The 24,516-nt window shown below is 36.2% G+C and overlaps 1 protein-coding gene and 1 long non-coding RNA gene across 7 annotated transcripts in view; both read left to right on the top strand.

The window, feature by feature from the left end:
• usp2a (ubiquitin specific peptidase 2a) overlaps positions 1 to 19,182 on the top strand; it is a 31,346-nt gene extending 12,164 nt beyond the window's left edge. For 3 of the 6 annotated variants that reach the window (XM_051861506.1, XM_051861505.1, XM_051861507.1), the window contains exons 4-14: positions 7,367 to 7,417; positions 8,350 to 8,473; positions 8,576 to 8,687; positions 9,908 to 10,018; positions 10,111 to 10,175; positions 10,404 to 10,507; positions 10,606 to 10,686; positions 10,774 to 10,852; positions 11,048 to 11,155; positions 11,667 to 11,787; positions 18,090 to 19,182. In XM_051861506.1, coding sequence (XP_051717466.1) covers positions 7,367 to 7,417; positions 8,350 to 8,473; positions 8,576 to 8,687; positions 9,908 to 10,018; positions 10,111 to 10,175; positions 10,404 to 10,507; positions 10,606 to 10,686; positions 10,774 to 10,852; positions 11,048 to 11,155; positions 11,667 to 11,787; positions 18,090 to 18,165 — 1,032 coding nt within the window. In that variant the 3' untranslated portion in view covers positions 18,166 to 19,182. Of the gene's footprint in view, positions 1 to 3,488; positions 4,025 to 7,366; positions 7,418 to 8,349; positions 8,474 to 8,575; positions 8,688 to 9,907; positions 10,019 to 10,110; positions 10,176 to 10,403; positions 10,508 to 10,605; positions 10,687 to 10,773; positions 10,853 to 11,047; positions 11,156 to 11,666; positions 11,788 to 18,089 lie in introns of those variants that run through there. The other 3 variants (XM_051861509.1, XM_051861510.1, XM_051861508.1) reach the window with 3 other exon arrangements.
• Positions 19,183 to 21,598: 2,416 nt separating this feature from the next.
• On the top strand, positions 21,599 to 23,992 carry LOC127495098 (uncharacterized). Its single transcript, XR_007925056.1, has 2 exons — positions 21,599 to 22,095; positions 22,336 to 23,992. It is a non-coding gene; the product is annotated as an uncharacterized LOC127495098 (long non-coding RNA).
• The last annotated feature ends 524 nt before the right edge of the window (positions 23,993 to 24,516 follow it).

The raw sequence follows: 24,516 nt of genomic DNA on the forward strand, positions 1-24,516 counted from the left end.
TGAGAAATCAGAACTTCTTATTCTCTACACATGGGGTCCGAGTGAAGACTGAATTCTCCTTCTGAGTACAAAGTGTCTTGTGTTTAAAAATATTTGTGGATGTTGGCAGCTGAGTTTTGAGGTTTACTCACTGCAGAATTGAATTTCTGAGTTTTAATCACTGAGAATTGACTGAGTTTTAATCACCTGCATGTCCTCTTTTATCATGAGAGCATCCAAAATTTGTGCTGCTGTTTACACGTCATTTTATAAGAGGTCACCTGCTATTTTAAACGGTCTTCACATGTTTCAGCAGTTTGTATTAAATTAAACTTTAGTGGTGCCCTGATGCACATCAAGTATTTTGGCTGAAAGCCAAGATGAATCTCTGGCACTCATTCAAAGTGTCTAATTACACATTTCAAGAAATGCATTAATCCTTCCTTTTACCTTTACCTTTTCACCCTTGTTGTGTTCTGTAGCGTGTCAAGGAAATGTTTTCATTTGCTGTTTGTTGTGTACATAGACTTAGTCATAAGGCTGGAAGGGATAGAGTGATCCTTCTCCCTCTCTGAAATGACACTTCAGTAGCAAGTCAGCTAACTTCCTGTTTCTATATAAATACAGATTAACACGCTCAGCATTCTGCAGTTTTCCTTACTATTAAATCAGCTTTGGTGAAATATGGCATGATTAAGACAGCCATAAAGAAAAACATTTCTACATCATAAAAACTAGATTCACTAAACAACATAGTGCTAAACTATAGGGCTGCTCGATTATGGCAGAAATCATAATCATGATTATTTTGGTCAATATTAAAATCATGATTATTTTACACGATTATTGGTGGGTGATATAAGTCTTATTTCATGATATGTGTAATTTTAGATTTATAATTATTATTGATACTTCTGCAAATCCTAATACTAGGTTAACTAATGTAAGTAAAAGGTCCTCAAAACAGTTACAGAAGACAAGTTAACAGTCAGCAATACAATACGAACAAAGAAGGGAATAACAAATAAAACTGACAAATAAATACAACAGAACAAAAATACAAATTAAATAAACAGTGTGCTTTAGGTTTTTCCGGAAGATGTACTAACAGTGGTATTCAGATAAGTAATAGCATACAACAGAAACTGAATAAAGTAATCAAATGTAAAATAGCACTGCTGTATGCATTAAACAGACTAATCCTTATTACAACTACAAACGTTATTCATTCAAGAGCAGTGAGTCATTTTATCTTTGTCCTTTGGGTAACACTTTATTTTACACGTTACTACATGTACTTACTATAGTAATAACAGTAAATTATGCATAATTACAAGTAACTAACCCTAAACCAAATCCTAACCCTAACCGTAACTCTATAGTAAGTACATGTAGTTAATTAATAGTACTCAGTACTTATTTGAGTAATTACAATGTAACTACGGCACTGTAAAATAAAGGGTAACCGTCCTTTATTGTTTGATTAAAATGAATGACAGACTGCAGCAGATTTATTAGTCTGCTGTCACTTTAAGAGCTGCACGGATCCAATATACTGTTACACATACGTTTCCTTTCTCAGTTTACATTCATTAAAGACATAACAGACTGTGTTTTTGAGGATACTCACTAAAACGGCATTTTGGCATTTTTGTGTGTAGGCTATTTGACCGTTTAGGCACGAAGCCCACAGTGTACTTTGCTTATGCGTGTTCCACCCCGTCTTAGAGCGTGCGCACAGAAAGCCACTTGGGGAACAGTATCTCTTTCGCGGCTTAATGCGCTTTTAATAACACTGTTTAATATCAGGCACGTCCCACAGTTTAGCAACAGTAGACTGCATTTTACAACACTCACTTATTCGGCTGAATTGGATGTTAAGTTTGGCTTAGGAAGGAACGAAAGCGCACCACTGTGAAGGAAAGGATGGTGCGCTCGGCGGAATGTGGTCGATTATCTTGTTTCTATAATCGTTGGAAGCCAAAATCAATTAATCGCACAGCCCTACTAAACTAAATGCAAAGTGAGATTTAATGTATTGTAGCACTAAGAGTCTTCGTGACATGCAACTGCAATATCTTACTAACTAAAATGATGACAGTTTGTCCAAAAGGGCTGTGAGATGCATGTACAGTGTGGCCTTCAAAAGTGACTTTGTTCTCATTTAGGTAACTTTCATATTACATTACGTGTGGTTAAAGTGTTTTCGCTGTATCTGGGTTGCAGCTGATGACATTTGACCTGCCATCTCATAAGCATAATGGCCTCAGTCTGGTGTTCTCTTTTGGGGTTTAGTGTGTTTCATTGCCCTGTTCCAATCACTCTGCCACTTTTACAGGCAAAGTTTAATGCTTCTCTTTAGTACTTTAGTGAGGGCGACCGCTGAGTTGAGTATGGAGCCAAGCCCAAAAGATTAGACATATTGTCCCACTTTTTGTTGATCTCACCATTGTTGGTAGCTGTTCTGTTTTAAATCTGATTATGTGTCCTCAAATTGAGAACGTAGCAAATAACCAGTCTTTTTTTTCTCATTTCCCCCCTCTCTTTTCATGTAGCTGTGCATAACATTAGATGTATATTCACAGCAATTTGTTTTTAATTTGCATGTCTTGTTGGTAAAATTGTATGACAGTTTAAAGTGATTGGCTAATCTGTGGAGGTTCGTCTTATACAAAGTTAAATCTATAAGTAAAAAAAATATATCACAAACATTGCTGATGAATAAATAATGACAGTTTTGATATTGTCAATGTCAATGATACTAATGAAAAGTGTTCAAGCAGCCTACTGTTGCAATGGTTACTTTCTCAGGCATGCGCCATTCCTGTTTAGGAGCATCTTTTGGCAAGCAGCTACTTAAAGGGATTATTCACCCAAAAATGAAAATTCTGCCATCATTTATTCACCCTCAATTTGTTCCAAACCTGTATGAATTTCTTTCTTCTGTTGAAGACAAAAACAGGTATTTTGAAGAATGTCAGTAACCAGTATTTTTTTTCCCATACTATGGAAGTCAGTGGGGCCCATCAACTGTTTAGTTACCCATATTCTTCAAAATATCTTCTTTTGTGTCCAGCAGAAGAAAAATATTCATACAGGTTTGGAACAACTTGAGGGTGAATAAATTGATGACAGAATTTTATTTTTTGGGTGAACTATTCCTTTAATGTATGCTTGTTACAAAAAAAAAAAACATTGATGAAACGTATGTAAAAAGAATATTAACTTTTTGAAGCCCTGTTAGCTTTAATCGAGGAGGGTAATTCAGAGCCCCACCACCAAACTGCGCATTCTGCCTGAGGTGTCTTTTCGATGTAAGGAATGTTGATTTAGAGTGTTCCGTTTTTAGAGCTGTGAAAGGTTGTCTGAAAGTGGTATATTTAAAATGAGTAATAAGTCCTTGGCGGCCACATGATTATTGTAAATCTCTGTCATTGTGGCGTGTTTAACCCGCTGCCCTCAGTGACGTCGTATTCGCGCATCAAGCTCGTGCGCTGAGCTCGTGTGGGCGGGACTGGCACTAGTGAAAAGAAATGGACCCGCGCGCTGGCTTCAGCCTCCAGCCTGCAACCTGACAGCTTCAACTCACTGCCGTCTCTTTTCTTTGAGAACTCGTCTACTTTGACACGTGAAGGAATTGTTCTTTGCATTTGGGAACAACTTTCTTTGTTTTTTGTATTGTGAAAAGTGCTTTAATTGTAGTGTGTCGGTTAGCGCGCGATGCTTTTTATTCGTCCCCAATGCTGCCTCGCACCGCTGTAGAGGTCGTTTCCTGATCAAGTTGCTTACCTGAATGATTAAAAAAAGGACACTGGAATATTTGATGCAAGAAAGTCCATAGTGGCGATTTCTTAAAATTGGTGTTTATACACCACAGAAGGATTTGATTATGCCCATCATGCGACATTCATACACAGTTACAGTACCAGAGGAGCCACCTGCGACTGCGTTCCCACTTCTAAGACAGGACATGCGGAGGAAAAACTCTATGTCCGGCTCCATGCTGGTCTCTACATTCGTTGGGCTTCTGATTAATCATGCCAAGGTATGAATACACGCTTCTTAAGCGTATTGTGGCAAGCAGTTTTAACATGTAAGCACAGTAATATCTATTTTTATGCTACTATTATTTATTATTAGGCCCATTTATTATTTTCACTACTACTCGTTCATAACATTACCAGTAACAATTCTATTTTTACCGGTAACATATCGCAAATTTTTATCATTAAATACTGAGTTTTGTACTAGCGAGTACTGTAGTTGTTACTACCGATTCCAGGTTGACTACTATCTATTCATTAGGTGCTAGTGCTTATTTCTTAGTTACAGGTAAGTTAGCTAACATATTAGTCCACTCAATTTGTTTTTTGTAAAACGAAAATAGATATCCCTGTAAGTGCTATGTGTCTAACTAGTGGGAAAATCAGTAGTCATCAAATTATTAGCAATATGCATTAGTTACATAAAATAGATGCTAGTTAATTTCAAGGGATAAATGCTAAAGCATGAATGGAGCTTATTTAGGCCCATTGAATAAGCCTTAAAAGTAGTTCATGATGTGATGTCATTAATATTGCACTTACCACCATCAGTAGGGATCAGTATTGTGACAGGTCACTGCTTGTGTAATGGTAAATTGAATTTTTCTTGCATTTGCTGTTGCAGTGCATTTACTTATTTTAACCACTGCTGTTATGTTTATGCTGGCATGCCACTTTGGGATAAATTGATGAATCAATCTTATTGATGCTATAATAGTTTTTTCCCTTTTCGATGAGAATGCCTAACATTGAATGTAACAGAAAGCACACACCATTATTTCATTGAAGTGAAGCAACTGCACAATGCAAATCAGCGTCAGCCTGCATTCAGCTGATGTATGACGCATGATGCAGTTCATTGTTACGTAATGAGCAGAAATCCCATTAGAGCTCACTCCTGCATCCGGCAGCGCTCTCAGTCTAACCCCGTGCCACCGAGGTCAGGACCGGCCTGGCGTACTACCGGCTTTGCCGCTGAGCCTCCGTTATCTGCCTCGCGATTAGTTTCAGCCTCACGGAATGTGCTTTAATATTCATCAGGACGCTTATATATTAAAGGACCCATATATTTAGTGCCTGAAAGTTACACAATAATAGTGTCTTTTAAATGAAAGCTTTCTACACCTGCAATAATTGGACTGACTATTTGTAAAGCCTTATCAAACAGGCACAATAGAACAAATATGATTCTGCATGATCTTGATATGAGAAACATGATTGTACACATGATTCTCTCCATGCACCTTTTGTAAGTCACTTTCCTTGGTCACCCCTTTTTGACCTGGCAGTGTGTTACATGCAATATGTGATTGTAAAGGACATAGCGTACCAGCGGGGCCTTTATCTTTGTTTGTTGAAACAGGAGTGTTTTGTACCAGTATAACTCCTAGACATAGCCTCAGTACATGGGGCAGAACCCAGTGCTCCCACCCATATCACATACACTTGTTAAAGTCATGCAGATTCTGTCCTCTACTGTGGTGGGCAAATTATGGCAAAGGAGCATGAGTTTAAGGAAATTTAGGTCTTCAAACAGAAAAAGTGTTTCAAGGAAAACCTCAGCCAGCAAACAGCTTGGAGATGTGTGGAATTCTTAGGCTGGGAGTGTAGGACAGGAAACAAAGTTGACATAAAACAAAGACGGTATAAACTCTAAACAGTACCTGACGGGTTCATCTTTAAACCAGCTACCAGAGCACTTGAACTAATATTTATGTGGGTCAGTGTATGCTCATGTCTGAAGGCCGTCAGTCTGGAAGTTTTATCTGGGCTTTTGCTCCACATTTTCCTTTCACAGCGAGCTGTTATAAAAGCAGGATTAGTCTTCCCTCACCTCTGTAACGGGGAGTGCGGTGAACAGAACACCGTGACCCACTTCCACAGTCTCTGGCCACCAGAGAAATGGAGAAAAAGAGTGTTACAGAGGAGGGTTTTGACATCTAAAATCACTCTGTATCCACAACGTATAAGGCAGAAACCCATATCAAGTAATTATACTATGTTCCAATGCTTAATTAGACATGGAAATAATAAAACTGTGAAACTAATGCATTGAAGTTACTCACCCAATGTTTACACTTTAGCCTTGCTGGAGCAATTTCAATAGGGACTTTCATTATGACTCTCATCATTTGGGCTGGTGTTCTTTTAACAGGTTTCTCCAGGGTTTTTTAAGCATTTTTCACACTTCGATTACGTGTTGTAAACTTAACGAGAAGGTTATTAGCTGTACCACTGTACTGAGAAACAACCACAAGTTCTTTGGCAACAACAGCATCATCTCATTTAACACAGCAGAGGATGTCTGCTTCGCAGTGAATCACAACTACCTAAAATAGCCCTACTTTGCACAAATGTTCTCTTGACATGCAACAGGACTTGTATTCCCCATTTGAGGTTCATATTGACTTCTCAGTTTTATTATAGTATAAGGTTGGACGTTGATATTTGCAGATGTTCGTAAAAATCCTTTGAGAAGCATTTAAAAATCCCGTGAGAAGATGTGGGCATCAGAGATGGCTGCCGGGATCAGTGTTGCCGTGACAATGATAAATCAGCCAATGAGCGGACATCCCATGTGAAAGGATGCTATTTTTGGCAGTGCTGATATTACTCAGCAGAGTAGGACAAGTGAGCTGGTGAGCCTATTCCTGTGAAATGGGTGTTCAACAAGCATTTTCCATGGAAGCTTGGATTTAGATAATACCCAGTTAAAGAGTTTGTTAAACATTACTGGTGTGATATATACTGTTTGTTCCCCAAATATTGACTGCTGTTCCCTCAGTGGCCAGGACAAATGTGGTCAGTGTGAACATTCTGGCCAGCACCGAGTAAGTTCGTCAGAGTTCCAGCACAGGGCGGATCATGTTTCCCCTCCCGTGCTTTGGCACGACAGAAAACAACATAGTGTCAGATTACTGGCCGGTCCGCTTTAGCACTCTAGCACCTCTACCAAAACACACATTATATGGAAACATGGATCTCCATTTCCTGGAACAATTGAGAAACTTGACTTAAGGTGCGGTCACATTTAACGTTGCTTTCGAAATCCAGTCATTTTAATAGGAATCAACACGATCAGGTGTTTTGCACAAGGGGCGAACAATTTCTCCACAGAGATTTCGCTCATATTTAAGTCGGTCATGTGAATTCACAACATTGAACAAAAGAAAGGTTTGATAGTGAGCGGTGCTTGGTGCACCACAAAATTGCAAAATTTTGACTAACTTGACCACACCTAAGAGAGAATAATGTTTCAGTGCATTTTACAGCTTACTTGAAATGTGTAACTGCTGACGTCTAGTCTGTAACCTGTGCTAATGTTCCATCTCTATGTTTTTCAGAATTCAAAGAGTGCCCAGGGCCTGGTGGGGCTTCGTAATCTGGGAAATACGGTAAGTGTTTTTTATTGGGATGTATTGACTGTTCTTAAAGGTGAAGTGTGTAATTTTATTCTGTGGGACTTTTTTTTTTCAACTTTTGGCTCAACCAGTGGCATTACTTTTGAGCTGGACTACCTGTTTGTCCAGCAGTGGGAGACGTGATGCAGAAATGGCACGCTTCACCTTTAGAATGTGATAACTACAATTCCCATGTTCACGCACACCAGCAAATCAATTCAAAATCATTCAAAATATGTCAATTTGAAGAGTGTAAGGTCTGTAGTGTTGACCAATGTCCTCATTCACACTTATTTTCTTTTTATATAGTATATATAGGCCGCATAAAACACGTCCAACATGCTAGAAATAGATCAAAACTGTGAAATCTCACGATATCTGGTTATCAAAACTAAACGGCAAGAAGCAGAAATATTTTCATATCGCTTTCACATTCCTCTGTCTATTTCCATTCGGCGAGATTATTTTTCATGATGTCTCTTCGCTCTCGCACTCACTTAACTTGCTTTTGCCAAGCAACAGTATGTGTACAGTCCAAAAATAAACCCTTACACATTGCAGTCAAGTCTGCTGCTGCTATGAAACTCTAGACTATGTGTCACTTGTTTTGTAGCTACCTTTGCTTTTCTGATTTTTGCTTAGTGAGCATGCACTGTGCCATTTTGGTAGATTTTTGTAAATATTTTTATGCATAAAATATATTATAAATTGTCAATTTTGTCAAAAATGAATTTTTATAAAAATTACATGTTTTGTCATGCCTAATGCCACTTTGTCTATTTAGTGCTTAATTTGGTGGCTTTTAAAAATAAATAAATAAAGATTTATATTTGATTAAATTATTAGTATATCTTGTAATTCATCCATTTAATCAATAACCAGCCCAATTTAAATATTTTTTCTCCTTTGTCTCTTTCTCTCGCTAGTGTTTTATGAACTCCATCCTCCAGTGTCTTAGCAACACACAGAGCCTGCGAGACTACTGTCTTCACAACTCCCACCGCCGAGACCTCAACAACAAAAGCCGCACAAACACTGCTCTAATGGAAGGTGAGTGCACTCGGCACGACACGGTTCCTGCCGGTGTCACAGCGGTCAGTGCTTTCTTCTTACTGAAACCTTACCTAAAGCCTCTCTTTGTCATGAATACAGAGTTTGCCAAGCTGATCCAGACAATGTGGACTTCTTCAAGCAGTGAAGCCGTCAGCCCCTCTGAGTTCAAAACACAGATTCAGAGATATGCCCCCAGATTTGTAGGCTACAAGTAAGTCTCATCTTACATACATCTTATTCTGCTCAAAGTGGAAGCAGGTTTTACACAGACAAGCACCACTCGCATTATTATTATTTTTTTTTTGTTTAGAAAATGTAAAATACTATGATAAATACTATATATAGGTTATCTGCTGATATATTTTATCTGCTTTTCATATTGTACATTTTAATTTGGTGGTGCCTCAATTAACTTTTTAAATCCACACATTTAAAGGGTTAGTTCACCCAAAAATGAAATTTCTGTCATTAATTACTCACCCTCATGTCGTTCCAAACCCGTAAGACCTTCAATCATCTTCGGGACACAAATTAAGGTATTTTTGATGAAATCCGAGGGTTTTTTTTTTATCCCCCATAGAAAGCAACATAATTATAACACTCAAGGTCTAGAAAAGTAGTAAAGACATTGTTAAAACCATCAACGTGACTGCAGTGGTTCAACCTTAATGTTATGAAGTGACGAGAATACTTTTTGTGTGCAAAAACAAAACAAAAATACAACTTTATTCAGCAATTTCATCTTCAGTCTTCTACGCTGTTTACATTGTATAGACAGTGCAGGCTTCCAGGTTATGGCGGCTCAGTATTGATGCTGACACAGTCGCGTTCTGACAGAACACGGAAGCACTGAACTGTGTTTACAACATAAACAGCACAGGAGACTGACAGGGGAGAGACAAAATTGTTAAACAAAGTCATTATTTTTGTTTTGTTTTTGTGCACAAAAAGTATTTTCGTCACTTCATAACATTAAGGTTAAACCAATGTAGTCACGTTGACTATTTTAACGATGTCTTTACTACTTTTCTGGACATTGAATGTGGTAATTACGTTGCTTTCTATGGGCGATATAAAAACTCGGATTTCATCAAAAATATCTTGATTTGTGTTTTGAAGATGAGCGAAGGTCTTACGGGTTTGGAACGACATGAGGGTGAGTAATTAATGACAGAAATTTCATTTTTGGGTGAACTAATCCTTTAAAACTGATTTTGAGATTTTTTTATTATTTTTTTTTTTTTTTACAAAATAGCATAGAATTTTAATATTGAATATTTATCAGGTTATTGGCCATTACATGAATACAATTGCCTGATTATTAGTAATAATGTAATGTCTTATTAATGTAATGTAGTTCAGTTTTTTTATATTTATCAATAGCTGGCTGTGGTTTTGCAATGTGTTGAGATGTTTATGTAATCTTTCCAGTCAACAGGATGCTCAGGAGTTTCTACGTTTCCTGCTAGATGGCCTGCACAATGAAGTGAACAGGGTCACTGTCCGGCCTCGGGGAAACATAGAAGACTTTGATCACTTGTCGTAAGTGTACTCTCTGTATGACTGTGGATCGTCCAGGATTGCATGTTGTGTGCACGATTTTGTGATTTATATGTCTTGTTAATTTTCTTTAGTGATGAGGAAAAAGGGAAAAAGATGTGGGCTAAGTACTTGGAGAGAGAAGACAGCAAAATTGTAGGTGAGTGTACACTATTATTTTAGTATTATTTATATACAATGACATAAATTATACAGTTATTACACACACACACACACACACACATATATATATATATATATATATATATATCTTTCATAGTTTTAGTTAACAATAGCAACACTGCACTACACACAGATCAAACAGCTTTGGGTTATCGTTGTGCTCCATTACTAAGCACAGTTCTGCCGTGTCTCTGTCTGTCCTCAGATCTGTTCGTAGGCCAGCTGAAGAGCTCTTTGACCTGCAGTGAATGTGGCTATTGTTCCACTGTGTTCGATCCCTTCTGGGATCTTTCCTTACCTATCTCCAAGGTCAGTTCTTTGAAGTGTACATGCATTTTCAGGCTTTATATTGCACACTTTGGACTTTTGGAGAAATGAGTGGGTATTAATGGTGTTCCTCTGCCTAGAAGGGCTATGGAGAGGTGAGCCTAATGGATTGCATGAGGCTCTTTACTAAAGAAGATGTGCTGGATGGGGACGAGAAGCCAGTAATTCATTTCATTCACTCCTATCATTTTAATAATGTGGAAATAGATATATACCGAAGCATCTAATTGTTCCATCTTTTCATCCAGACATGTTACAGATGCAAAGCCAGGAGACGATGTACAAAGAAATTTACAGTTCAGAAGTTTCCTAAAATATTAGTTCTTCGTATCCTTTTCTAATGCAATCTGATCTCGTTGTGATGTCACTGGGATGTCGTCGGTGTGTTTGTTGATAGTAATCACAGATAAGGTCAGGATGTGTTTGTGTGTACAGGAATGTGCTGATTGAAGCGTTCAGTGAGAGGTCTCTCTGAGATTAGCAGTGTGCAGTCTATTCTCCTTAACTGCTTCACTTGTTCAGATCTGAAGCGCTTCTCAGAAGCCCGCATCAGAACCAGCAAACTGTCTACTTTTGTCAACTTCCCCATGAAAGACCTGGACCTCAGGGAGTTCGCCTCTGACAGAAGCAGTGAGTAAAGACACTTAAGTCGTAGAGTGAATGTGCAGCGACACTTGGCATGAAATGAAAATTCACCCTATCTGTTTTCTAAATGCATGTTATAGATCTTATTTTGAACAATTTATCCATGCATATGTTTCATTAAAAAAAACTGAATCTTGTAATTTTTTAGTTAAAATACCATAACTGGATCTTCCAGTGACTCTGTTAACGTATGCTGGAAATCTACAGTCATTTAGGGGCTGTTTACAGGACACCATTTTCAACTAAAAAACGGGAAACGTTTTGACAGTTCATTTACATGACAACAGCGTTTTTTGGGGCTTGAAAATGACTTTTGAAGCTGGAAGTAGTAAAGCATAGACATTTCAAAATAAGAGTCCTGGTATATTTCTGGCTTATTTATAATTATAATGCAGTATTTCTATATTTTTCTAGATATTATTAGAATTTTAGTTACACAGTAAACTGTATCTGGCATTTATTTCCACCCTGACTGTCTATTAATCTTCTGTTTCAGGCAGTGCCGTGTATAACTTGTATGCAGTGTCCAATCACTCAGGCACAACTATGGGAGGCCACTACACAGCATACTGTTGCAATCCTGAAAACGGGGAATGGTACACATATAATGACTCCAGGTACTTTCTTTACTTTTACCTCCTGCTCTTTCTTATCCTGTTTCATAACTGTTTAGAGAAGCAGGTAGATTTCCCAAAGGTGTATAACCTCATGGTTAGCATGTCAGCAGAGCTCCATTCCACCTTCTAGCTGCTATTATTTTCCTGTATCCCTTCCTCCTCCCTCACTCCTGCTCCTTCACCTCCCTCCCACTCACTCTTCCTTAAAAAGTGCTTCCTTTAGTGCTACTAATCTCACACACATGTCTTCTTTCTAATATATTGGCCAGGCTGAAAAATTGGCTGATATTTGGCCATTTTAATACTAAAATGTAATACAATATTTTATTTGAAGAAATAAAAAAATATATATATATATATGAATTATACATTATAAATAATAAAATTCTAAATATTAAAAAATATATATTGCGTCAGTATGTATCTTTTAGATCCATTATTGGTCTACAGGGTTCTCACAGGTCTTTAAAAAGTCTTAAACTGTCACAAATTCAGTTTGATGAAAAAAAATAAAATAAAACAGCAATTACAATTCCCTAAAAGGCTTTTTTATGTTCATTGGAGTGTCACATATGCCCTTATATTAGATATATTCAAGTATAAAGCCAATAATTAATTTTTATTGTGATTGATATGAATGTACCCTAGTAAAATGTCATTCAGTATAACACTATGGAAAATGGGCGTAAAATTATTCTTTTTTAACAAACACTTAATCACAAGGTTATATGTCCATGCTTAGACTTGTAGAAATATAGCTACCCAGAAAAAAATGACTATTTTATTTTGAATACCACATATTTGATGCATCACAGGTACAACTCAAAATTCATAGTTTTTTTTTTTTTACAAATACATCCTGTCTTACACTGAAAAAATGCTAAAATATATTAAAAGTATCTTTCACTTCATCCTTTGAGATTTGTTTTTATCTCTCTGAGTCAATAAAACAAAATTATTGTATTTTAATATAAAATACTGGTGTTGTACTGTATGACAATATTTTGTTACCCTGAATGACACGTATCACTACGGCCTAAAAATATTGGTTAAATGTGAGTCCTTCAGCAATAACAGTACTGATTCTATGAACTATTATTAGTAGCAGCAATAGTATTTTTCTTTTAGCTATTTTTTAAGCTATAAAACTGTAATAAAAAAATGGAGAAGATGTTTAAAAATGTGAGAGAGATGATCCATACGCCACACACATAAAGAACATGGATTTTACTATGCAACATAGTCATAGTACCTCTGACGCAAGAGGTACAATTTAATTCATGTAGGATTAAATCAGCATTGAACATTTCAAACAAAGCTATTACAAAACATTTCAGAAACATTGTGGGAAAAAAAAAAACGTAAAAAAAACTTCCTTGAAATCATCACAAAACATTGGAAACCTTTCGCAAAGTAATATCACGACATTACATCACATCAGCTATATTCAGCGTCAGATTGTCTCCTTTGGTTGATGATCAGGATTGACATCCTTCTTTCTTCTCTGATAACTAAAAAATGAAAATTTGATAGTTATGACACTGGTACAGAATATGATTTGCATCTATTAAATGTTATTAATAGTCCATTAATAGTAGGTTATAAAACTTACAGTTTAAAAGTTAAACCAACAGTCTGTACAGGCTCAATTTTTCAAAGTGCCCCAAATATGAAGCAGCTATTATCTAATATAATTCATAATCAATTTTAATTCATAATTGCATGTGTGTGTAATATTATATTAACTAAAATAATCCATCAGTTATACCTTAACTGCAGGTATAATTAGACAATTGCATCTACAGTATAAAGATAATGTGCCTTGAAATAACTTAAAATGCCATAAAATAGTTTAATATGATAATATTCAGTTTTCATACAGCAAGTAAATATGAATTGCATGATTTAGATGAAAACATGGGGTAACAAAGCCACTGTCATTCAGTATAATGGGTGGCATTGTGGTATAACATTGAAACTTTTGACACAAGCGTGATACTGAAGGACAGATTTCATACATGAACATATTTAACAGGCAGTGCCTTGGTCACCTATATAAAGTAATGGCCTTTACCTATAAAGATCATCCTTAATGTTCATATTTAATATAGCTTTTTTATAAAATAATAACATTAAAAGTATCTTTTCTGTGTTGTACTGAAGGACATGTGCTTTTGTTACAAAGATTACTAGAGAGATTTTCAGAGAGATTTATTCACCTTATCCCATAGATAGAGGGTCTTCAGTGGGTACTCTTTGTAATGTGTCACACTGTCACATGATTACCATCATGTGATATGCTTTAAAATGTTTTTTTGTCTTTGTTATACTGAATGACATTCATGAAACACAAAAGTCGGGACCAATATTATTCAAGTTTTAAAATATATTGTAGATGCAGTATGTTGCCCATTGTTCTATATATTACTGCAAACACTAGCACAGTTATGCCATGGGTGTTCATTTATATTTTTAGGATGAATTTCTACATTTTAAAAACACTTTTGTCATTAGAATTTTAATCCGGACAGTTACACTGAATGACATTTTGACACTTTAGAGCTCAATAACTCCCTTAATTTAATAGTTTGCAACACTAATATTTCTGGGTCAAAAGAAGGGTAAGAGTTAAGTGATTTAATATTATATTTACACCTATTTATCTTTTTATGTTAAATTAATGGCCTTTGGACAACAAATTTAGACATCTCGTCTTTGACCCATATATATACAGTGGGTACGGAAAGTATTCAGACCCCCTTAATTTTTTCACTCTTTGTTATATTGCAGCCATTTGCTAAAATCATTTAAGTTCATTTTTTTTCCTCATTAATGTACACACAGCACCCCATATTGACAGAAAAACACAGAATTGTTGACATTTTTGTAGATTTATTAAAAAAGAAAAACTGAAATATCACATGGTCCTAAGTATTCAGACCCTTTGCTGTGACACTCATATATTTAACTCAGGTGCTGTCCATTTCTTCTGATCATCCTTGAGATGGTTCTACACCTTCATTTGAGTCCAGCTGTGTTTGATTATACTGATTAGACTTGATTAGGAAAGCCACACATCTGTCTATATAAGACCTTACAGCTCACAGTGCATGTCAGAGCAAATGAGAATCATGAGGTCAAAGGAACTGCCTGAAGAGCTCAGAGACAGAATTGTGGCAAAGCACAGATCTGGCCAAGGTTACAAAAAAATTTCTGCTGCACTTAAGGTTCCTAAGAGCACAGTGGCCTCCATAATCCTTAAATGGAAGACGTTTGGGACGACCAGAACCCTTCCTAGAGCTGGCCGTCCGGCCAAACTGAGCTATCGGGGGAGAAGAACCTTGGTGAGAGAGGTAAAGAAGAACCCAAAGATCACTGTGGCTGAGCTCCAGAGATGCAGTCGGGAGATGGGAGAAAGTTGTAGAAAGTCAACCATCACTGCAGCCCTCCACCAGTCGGGGCTTTATGGCAGAGTGGCCCGACGGAAGCCTCTCCTCAGTGCAAGACACATGAAAGCCCGCATGGAGTTTGCTAAGATGGTGAGAAATAAGATTCTCTGGTCTGATGAGACCAAGATAGAACTTTTTGGCCTTAATTCTAAGCGGTATGTGTGGAGAAAACCAGGCACTGCTCATCACCTGTCCAATACAGTCCCAACAGTGAAGCATGGTGGTGGCAGCATCATGCTGTGGGGGTGTTTTTCAGCTGCAGGGACAGGACGACTGGTTGCAATCGAGGGGAAGATGAATGCGGCCAAGTACAGGGATATCCTGGACGAAAACCTTCTCCAGAGTGCTCAGGACCTCAGACTGGGCCGAAGGTTTACCTTCCAACAAGACAATGACCCTAAGCACACAGCTAAAATAACGAAGGAGTGGCTTCACAACAACTCCGTGACTGTTCTTGAATGGCCCAGCCAGAGCCCTGACTTAAACCCAATTGAGCATCTCTGGAGAGACCTAAAAATGGCTGTCCACCAACGTTTACCATCCAAGCTGACAGAACTGGAGAGGATCTGCAAGGAGGAATGGCAGAGAATCCCCAAATCCAGGTGTGAAAAACTTGTTGCATCTTTCCCAAAAAGACTCATGGCTGTATTAGATCAAAAGGGTGCTTCTACTAAATACTGAGCAAAGGGTCTGAATACTTAGGACCATGTGATATTTCAGTTTTTCTTTTTTAATAAATCTGCAAAAATGTCAACAATTCTGTGTTTTTCTGTCAATATGGGGTGCTGTGTGTACATTAATGAGGAAAAAAAATGAACTTAAATGATTTTAGCAAATGGCTGCAATATAACAAAGAGTGAAAAATTTAAGGGGGTCTGAATACTTTCCGTACCCACTGTATATATATATACACACACACACACACACACACAGACAGTCAAACCAAAATTTATTCAGACACCTTGAACATTTCATTCATTAATACAGTTTATTCACTATAGTTTAAGAAATGGTAATAAAATATGACAAGATCTCAGAGTTAAACTGTGTCAGAAAAAAATAATCTTGATTATGTCAGATAACACTTAAGCAAAACATGGTCAGGTCAAAGTGTCTGAATAATTTTTGGTTCCAAATTTTTAGCAATTTTACTGGTAGTCCACTGTATGAAATATGTTTGGGTATAATATGTCATAGTTTACTTTATTTTGCTATCCTCACTTACATAAATGAACTATAGTGTCCTGCACCCACTAGTAAAAATATATCAAAAATGTCTGAATAATTTTTGGTTTGACTGTATATTACTAAAATCTATATAATAAAAATTAATTACAATCTACATCTAATATAGGACATCATACTCAAGGAGGAAAAAAACACCTACATTTTATTCAAAGGCCCAAACCAAGCAAAAATATGCATTTTGGTGCAGTTGCTGATATTTATATGGGCAAAAAGTAAGATACTTACATACTTACATTTACTTACATAAAATGCATATAATACAGTTCTCACTGTATCTGCCAATAATATGTCTTAGTAAAATGAATTTTAAAATTTAAATTTAATTTGCTTTAAATGCTTAGTTTTATGGTCAAAGCTCTGTAGTTTTTATTGTGGGGGGCAAAACTTAAGGCGATACAATGAGGATTTAAAGATGTACAAATAAATGCTCCACAAAAGCCTGATGTATCATATTTGATACATTCTAACATGATTTTTCTAAAAAAAAAAAAAATTAAAAAATGGATTTATGGATAATCCAGTAAACCTAATTCGCTTCAGTCCAGCAAGTGTTGAAATATTACTAACAATATAAAAATTAGGGATGTGCAAGACTATTTGACCTGACGATTAAACAATACTGCTGCAGCTAGTCAACTTTGAAATATAGTTGTTTACTTTTTTTTTTTTTTTTGCACATTTAATGTTTTGCTTTATATTTTTACAAAGGCTACATTTAAATTACCATCATGTTAATGTTACATGTAAAATGAATAAATTATTTTCAAAAAGTGTTTATCTGGAACGGAAAACAAAATCATTTAATTTTACCTCAGATTTTGCATGCGTTTGTTTTCTCCATGGCACTCGCAGCGGGTTTAGAGAAGTGTCCACTCGAAAAATGAGCGAGGTGAGGGAGTATTTTGACAGCCTATTCATATACTTTTTCGTTTTCTTCTGTGTCATGGCAAACTAGTATATAACAATTAAGCTTGCTTATAGGCTTGTTATACTTCCAGTTATGAGGGACAATAACGTATAAAATTTTATATCTGATAAAAAGAGGAACATTATGAATGAAACTTACTTGACACTTAAACAGTTGCCATATCCACATCCTAAGGAAGAGAATACGCTTATAGTTGTCAGTACTGAATTATGTGGACTAACTTTTATTTGAGGAAATTTGTTTAATATTTTATTTGACCTGTTTTTAGGGGCATTCAGTATGGGATTTGACTGTTCATAGATCAAGTAGCTTAATTCAAATGGATCGCATACACAGACTGGGGGGTTTAGACCAGTCGATTGCAAAATTTTCGTTTAGATGTTTATGAAATTAGTCATTGCGCACATCCCTAATAAAAATCAGTAAAGATTTTAGCAATAAGGACACGTGTATCACAACCTGAAGGTGGACATGTTTAGATTTATACTTTTATACTAGTAGATTGTGTACAACAGGTTTTTCAGAAAAGTTTTGCTTATGTTCATAGTTTAGAGGTCTTAGAAATTTGCATATCAATGTGATAGAGTAGGTTTTATATGGTTAAAAATTTGATTTTGAATTCCAGATTTTCAATAAAAAATTGATTGTCAACAAAATATGTCAATTTCTTCTTCCAGAGTCACGCCAATGTCAACCAGCCAAGTTCGCAGTAGTGACGCCTATGTGTTGTTCTACGAGCGAGCTGGACTCTGAGGACAGACTGTGCACAGAGATAAAGTGCAGGACTCAAGCCCCTTGGGCTGAAGACACATTACACACAATGCTGCTTCCTCTGGCCCATAATGCAGAATGAACATTGCTCTCTGCTGGCCTTCGGGAGAAGCGCTCACAATGCCCTCTCACACTCCACTACTGTGTTAAAGAGGTCCTTATGCCTCTGTGTGTTTGTGTGCGAGTGTCAGGGCGGCTCGTCGTCAGGCAATAACCCAAGTGGCTCCGACTCAGACGTCTGTCTATGCACTGCAACCAAACTCTCATCCCGATGCGCCTTCCTCTTCATCAAGAACGCCTCGATATTAAAAACTTTGTTTTACTTGATTTTTGTTTTGGATTTTCTTCATGCTTTTTTAAGTATTTGTCCACCCTGTTAACCTGGGACATAAACCGGATTGAGGCGCCCCCTAGCGGGCTGCTGAGGAGTTACAGAAGTGCACTGTTCAGGCCTGTTACAGTACACCTTGTTCTTTTCATCACCTCTTCCGTTCACCCCCACCCATCATCTTTTCTGTGTATGCTTTGTTCTCTCCTCCACTCTCTCTTTCTTAACTTCCTGAAGGAGTCACGGGAGTTTGTTGTGAAAGTCTGCGGTGGTGAGAGAACGGCGTGTGCCGTGACTTTTATTCAGTGTGGCTGCTACTGATCTTTGAAATGCTGTGAATGGAAATGTGGTCGGAAGGATAAAGAGGATGGGAGGAGAAATGATGCTAACAGTATATGGATCCTTGATCTCATGCCATTTGAACAACATGGAAAGAATGTTTTGCAAAAGAAAATCTGTATATTTTTATAAATGATGCAATATAGAGAATGTACTATATACAGTGGTGCTGAAAATGACCCATTACTGTTGTCAGTTAATTTAACAGAGGTAAGAGAACAGCATCTATTTATGCTTACAGGTCAGGAAATAATGTGATACGAGTCACACTGTGGCAGTCAAAGTATAAATATATATGTATGAATAAATTTTAGAAGAATGAACTATTACAATCCTCTCACGAGTTTGCATTTTGTCTTTGCTTTCCAATGCATATGACCAGCAGCTGTCTTATGAATGAAAAGGGTTTATTTTCTATTAAATATTATCATGTGAACTTTTATTTGCCATTTTTACAACCCTGTTACCAAGATTTGGGACAAAGTTTAAAGGGTTAGTTCACACAAAAATGAATATTCTGTTGTTAAGTACTCAACCTCATGTCGTTCCACACCGGTAAGATTTTCCTTCATCTTCAGAACACAAATTAAGATATTTTTTATGAAATCTGAGAGATGTGTGAATTGTCCATAGATAGTAATTCAACCACCACTTTCAAGGTCCAGAAAGGTACTAAAGACATTGTTAAAAAAGTCGACGTGACTGCAGTAGTTCAACCTTAATGTTATGAAGTGACAAGAATACTTTTTGTGGTTGAACCACTGCAGTCACGTCGACTTTTTTAACAATGTCTTTAGTACCTTTCTGGACCTTGAAAGTGGTGGTTATATTGCGGTCCATGGACGAATCATACCATCAAAAATATCTTAATTTGTGTTCTGAACATGAACGAAAGTCTTACAGGTGTGGAACGACATGAGGGTGAGTAATTAATGACAGAAATTTCATTTTTGGGTGAACTACTAACCCTTTAACACATTGGATTATATATACAGCTCTGAAAATGAAGAGACCACTGGAAAATTAGCAGTTCTCTGGATTTACTATTTTTATATGTATGTGTTTGAGTAAAATGAACATTTATGTTTTATTCTATAAACTACTGACAAGTAAATTTTTTGCCTATTTATCCTAAATTATGCTGTTTCTCAGTAGGGGTTAGCTGGTTTGAGAGCAAATGTTGGGTTGTATTTACTGTTAACATAATTATCAAAAAAAAAAAAAATCTTACAATAATTTAGGTAATAGTGTTTGAATGGCTGCAAACAAATAATCAACACTTCAATATGTATGAAAACCACTTATACTTGTGTAGTGTATATATATATATATATATATATATATATATAAATAGCTTTTATTTTTATATTTTCGGTTTCAGTAAATTTGTTAATTTGTGCTTTTGTTTTTGTTTTTTGTTTTTTTGTTTTTTTCTTTGTAAGCAATAGGGTAAGAGAGGCTGTGCTGAATCATGAATTAGTCACGGCTGAAGGGCGTTGTTAGGCACAACCCCTTCAGCCGTGACTTATTCACGATACAGCACTAGCTTCAAGTACTTTATTGCTTTTATAAAACAGTTACCACACAATACATATATTAAAGCTAGAAATATGTATCAATGCAACTTTCATGAAGTAAACTTTTTCTAAAAGCCTTCCTTCCACCGGAAAAAATTGTCCCCGACCGTGAACAGCAACAGAAGTTACATTATTACGCCATTAGATGGCGGCAAAGACTGTCTTTATGAGTGTGTCGGTCAGTAGCGAAGACTTTTACGTTGAAAAGACTGAATTGTTGTGAACACAGAACAAGACGCAACTGACAAATGCTTTGACTAGCGCTGTCAGTCAAGGGAAAACCCCTTAACTGTTAAAAGGACAAGATAATACATCGGACATTTAAACAGATGTTTTATTATGAACATAGGACTGACCTGAAGGAAAAAGCTAAATCTGAATGCAGGTAATAAACTCGCTCACTTGATCTTTTTCTCACAATACTCTTGTACATAATACAGTAAGCTTCAATGAACAATATCAACTGAGAACATACAGTTTACGTTGCTAAGAGTGGTTGCTAAGGGTGTTGTGTAGTGATACACAGAACCGTTGGGTGAAGCGGTCATAGCCGTGTTTTATCGTGAATAAAACAGCTAATGACCAATCAGAATCAAGGACAGGAACTAACCGTTTTATAATAAGTTTTATTTTATTTCAGTTTTAGTAATTTTCCCATCTAATATTTATATTTTATTTTAGCTTCATTTCAATTAACAAAGTATTTTTAGTCATTTTAGTTTTACTTAACAATAACATCACTGGTAGAAATGGAATGACACTTTAGTTGTCTTCCCTCCATGCTGTAAAATCAAACTTCAATGTCATTTATATAAAATGTTGGTAACACTTTACAATAAGGTTCATTAGTTAACATGAACTAATAATGAATACAGCATTTATTATTCTTTGTTAATGTTAATTTCAACATTTCCTAATTACTATTTACATTATTAAAATCTTGTAAACATTAGTTAATGCACTGTGTACTAACATGTACAAACAATGAACAAGTGTATTTTCATTAACTAACGTTAATGAAGATTAGTAACAAATGTATTGTTCATGGTTAGTTCATGTTAGTTCATGCATTAATTAATGTTTAACTAATGAACCTTATTGTAAAGTGTTACAGAAATGTTCCTTTTACATGAAGAAATTATGTGGTAAGTGTTGTGTACAAAATCTTGAACAAAGGCAGCTAAATATAGGTTTTAGTAATAAAAAAAATTAATATTTCTTCAATAATCATTTGAACAGCATTTTTGAACAAATCAAGTCAAAATTACATTGTAACTGTTAAATAGAGTAAAGAAGGTCAAAACCTAACATAAGTTAACTATCCCTCTAAAGAACCTGGGATTTGTTCCTTTATTGCTTTAAAAAGTGATGGGTTGCCAATTTTTGTGGACTTTACCACATAGCCTTTGGAATCCTTATTATATAGGCTATTGTTTTACTAACTAAACTGACCTGACTGTCCCTCCCTCCCATGTCAAAACATGCGCGTCACACGCTATATGGCTTCCACAGAACTGAGAAGTGAACTTTAAAACTTTGTAAACTGAGTTCATTGTGTGTTAAATGGATTTAAGCAAACAGTTAAGCGGATATATGCAACATACAGTGAAGACCGACTGACTGGGGTGGAGAAATGAAGAATGGCAGTGAGCACTTTGACAGCATATGGTAAGTTGGTGGACACTTCACATGTGATACATGGTTAAAGCAACGGATATATTTGTACTCAATCACGTGTATTATATGACTTTTGACAAGGTAGGTGTGGTTAAAAAGTAAAGCCTTATGACAGAACCAGGCAATAGATAAGGTTCAGGAAAAGACTTTTGACAACATTAACCAGTTTTGATCTGCGTATTATTGGGATCGTACATTACCTTTGATTTGACTTCTCTGTGTCTTGGTTAGTCGATTCAGTGTGTGGTTCTGTGATTGGACTCGTGCTGCTGGGTCGAAGACATGCTGGTAAGAGTTCAGCGGGAGACCTCATCCTCGGACGCAGTGAGTTTGAGGCTGGGAAGAAGACGACTCGGTGTATGAGGAGATACGGCTGGGTGGACGGCGTGAGGCTGGCTGTGGTGGACACTCCGGGCTGGAGTCTCTTCGGTTTGGCTGACGGCAAACAGGTGAAACAGGAGATCCTGCGCAGTGTGATGTTGGCCCCTCCTGGATATCAGATATTTCTCCTTGTTATCCCAGTGGAGTCTTTCAGCAAGAGGGATGGCCGTGCTATGGAGAAATATCTGGGTGTCCTCGGGGACATGGTGTGGTCACACTCTCTGGTACTCTTTACGTGGGGAGATGAGTTAAGAGGCACGAATATTGAAAAGCACATTAAAAAGATGGGTGAACATTTGCAGAGGATCTTGAGAAAGTGTGGCCACAGGTACCATGTTGTGAACAATAAATGTCCAGAAGACGACACTCAAGTCACTGAGCTGATTAACATTTTAAAGCAAATGTGTGCCAGCACTGGTTGAACACAGAGAATCAACCTATAGGCCTATTTATGAAATATAATCTCATTGTAAATTTATTATTGAGCTTTTCATTCTTTCATCTGTCCTTTACTGTCCTGTCACTGATTCTTGAGAGATGGGACAAAACATGTCCAGCAACTGTAACTGCTATTAGGTTTAAAAATAAAAATATTTTCTATTGTAAATGTTATGAGCACTGTAAAAAAAAATCCTAATTTTACAGAAAATAACTGTGATTTTTTTTTTTACGGTCATTTTCTTTTATTTTAAATTATACTCAAAACTCTATAAAGTTACAAACAATATATGTAAATTAACAACTCGGCTGTTATTTTAAGTATTATGACATTAATGAAAAATATAGTAATTCACATATTTTTTTACAGAAAATTTACATATAGTTGTGTTAATTCATTCATGTGTGCTTTTTCTGGTTAAATGCAAGAGATTCACATTTTACAATTAATGTGTTTTGTTAGTAACAATTCAGGATATACATGAAAAACAATGGTGTTTTTTTTTGTAAGAGTGTTTTGTACTTTATTTCAATTAGGATATTTTACATTTATTTTACAGACTTTTGTTGGCAGCCTTTGCTGAAAGTCATTTGACCGTTTTTTTTTTGTTTTTGTTTTTTTTAAGATTATGTTTTTCAGTGAAGGAGTTTTATTGTAATAATTCAGGGAATACCTATAAAATAACAGTGTTTTTCTGTAAAAAAAAAAAAAAAAAAAAGTTTAATGAAAATTTCTGTTCAAGTTTCTTGCACTTTATTTAAATTAGAATATTTTACTTTAATTTTAAGGTTTTTGTTTTTGCAGCCATAGCTGACAGTCTGATCATTTTTTTCCGATTTATTTTTTTACAGTGAGGGATTAATAATAGACTGTATCTATCACAATTATCCCCTTCAATTTAACTTTATCATTACTATATCAAATGTATGACACATACATAGACTCTGGAAAGAATCAGTGAATCAAGATGCTCCATGATGATTGAATCACCATCACTAAATAACCAAATTCATCTGATCAGAGTTTGTCTTGTACTTTTTGCTGTAATAAACATGTTTTGAAAACACAGTTAAAGCAGCCAGAAGAAATCTAATGTTAAAATATCAAGAATCAAGAGCCCATCTAAAGCAAACGCTCACCTCCATAACGGTGACTTCAAACTTTATTATTTTCTATAAAACAACCATGTAGAAGTCGACGTTGTCGTGACCTTGCGCAACGTTCCCTAAAAGTTCTCTAAAGGTGACGAAAATTCTGAAACTTTACAGAACATTAGGGGCGTTCCTAAAACATCCTCTTTTGGTAATGAAAGTGCTGGAGTTCAAGGTTCCTTATATGACTTTAGGGGAACATTCCATTTTGGTTATTTAATGGTCGCGCGAGAACGTTACAAAGAGGATTTTTGGGAAGTTAACAGAACGTCCTATAGTAATAGTCCCCTAAACATTCCCAGAACGTCCTGAATGTACTGTGAAGGTCCACCAAATAATGTCCCCCAACCCTTAAAAGAACTCCACATTGTGACCGTCTCTGAACATACTGGGAACGTTACTAGGCAACATCCTTAACACCAGTGGGGACATTCTGAGAAT

Source organism: Ctenopharyngodon idella, chromosome 15 (genome assembly GCF_019924925.1).
Source record: "Ctenopharyngodon idella isolate HZGC_01 chromosome 15, HZGC01, whole genome shotgun sequence".
Taxonomy (NCBI): domain Eukaryota; kingdom Metazoa; phylum Chordata; class Actinopteri; order Cypriniformes; family Xenocyprididae; genus Ctenopharyngodon; species Ctenopharyngodon idella.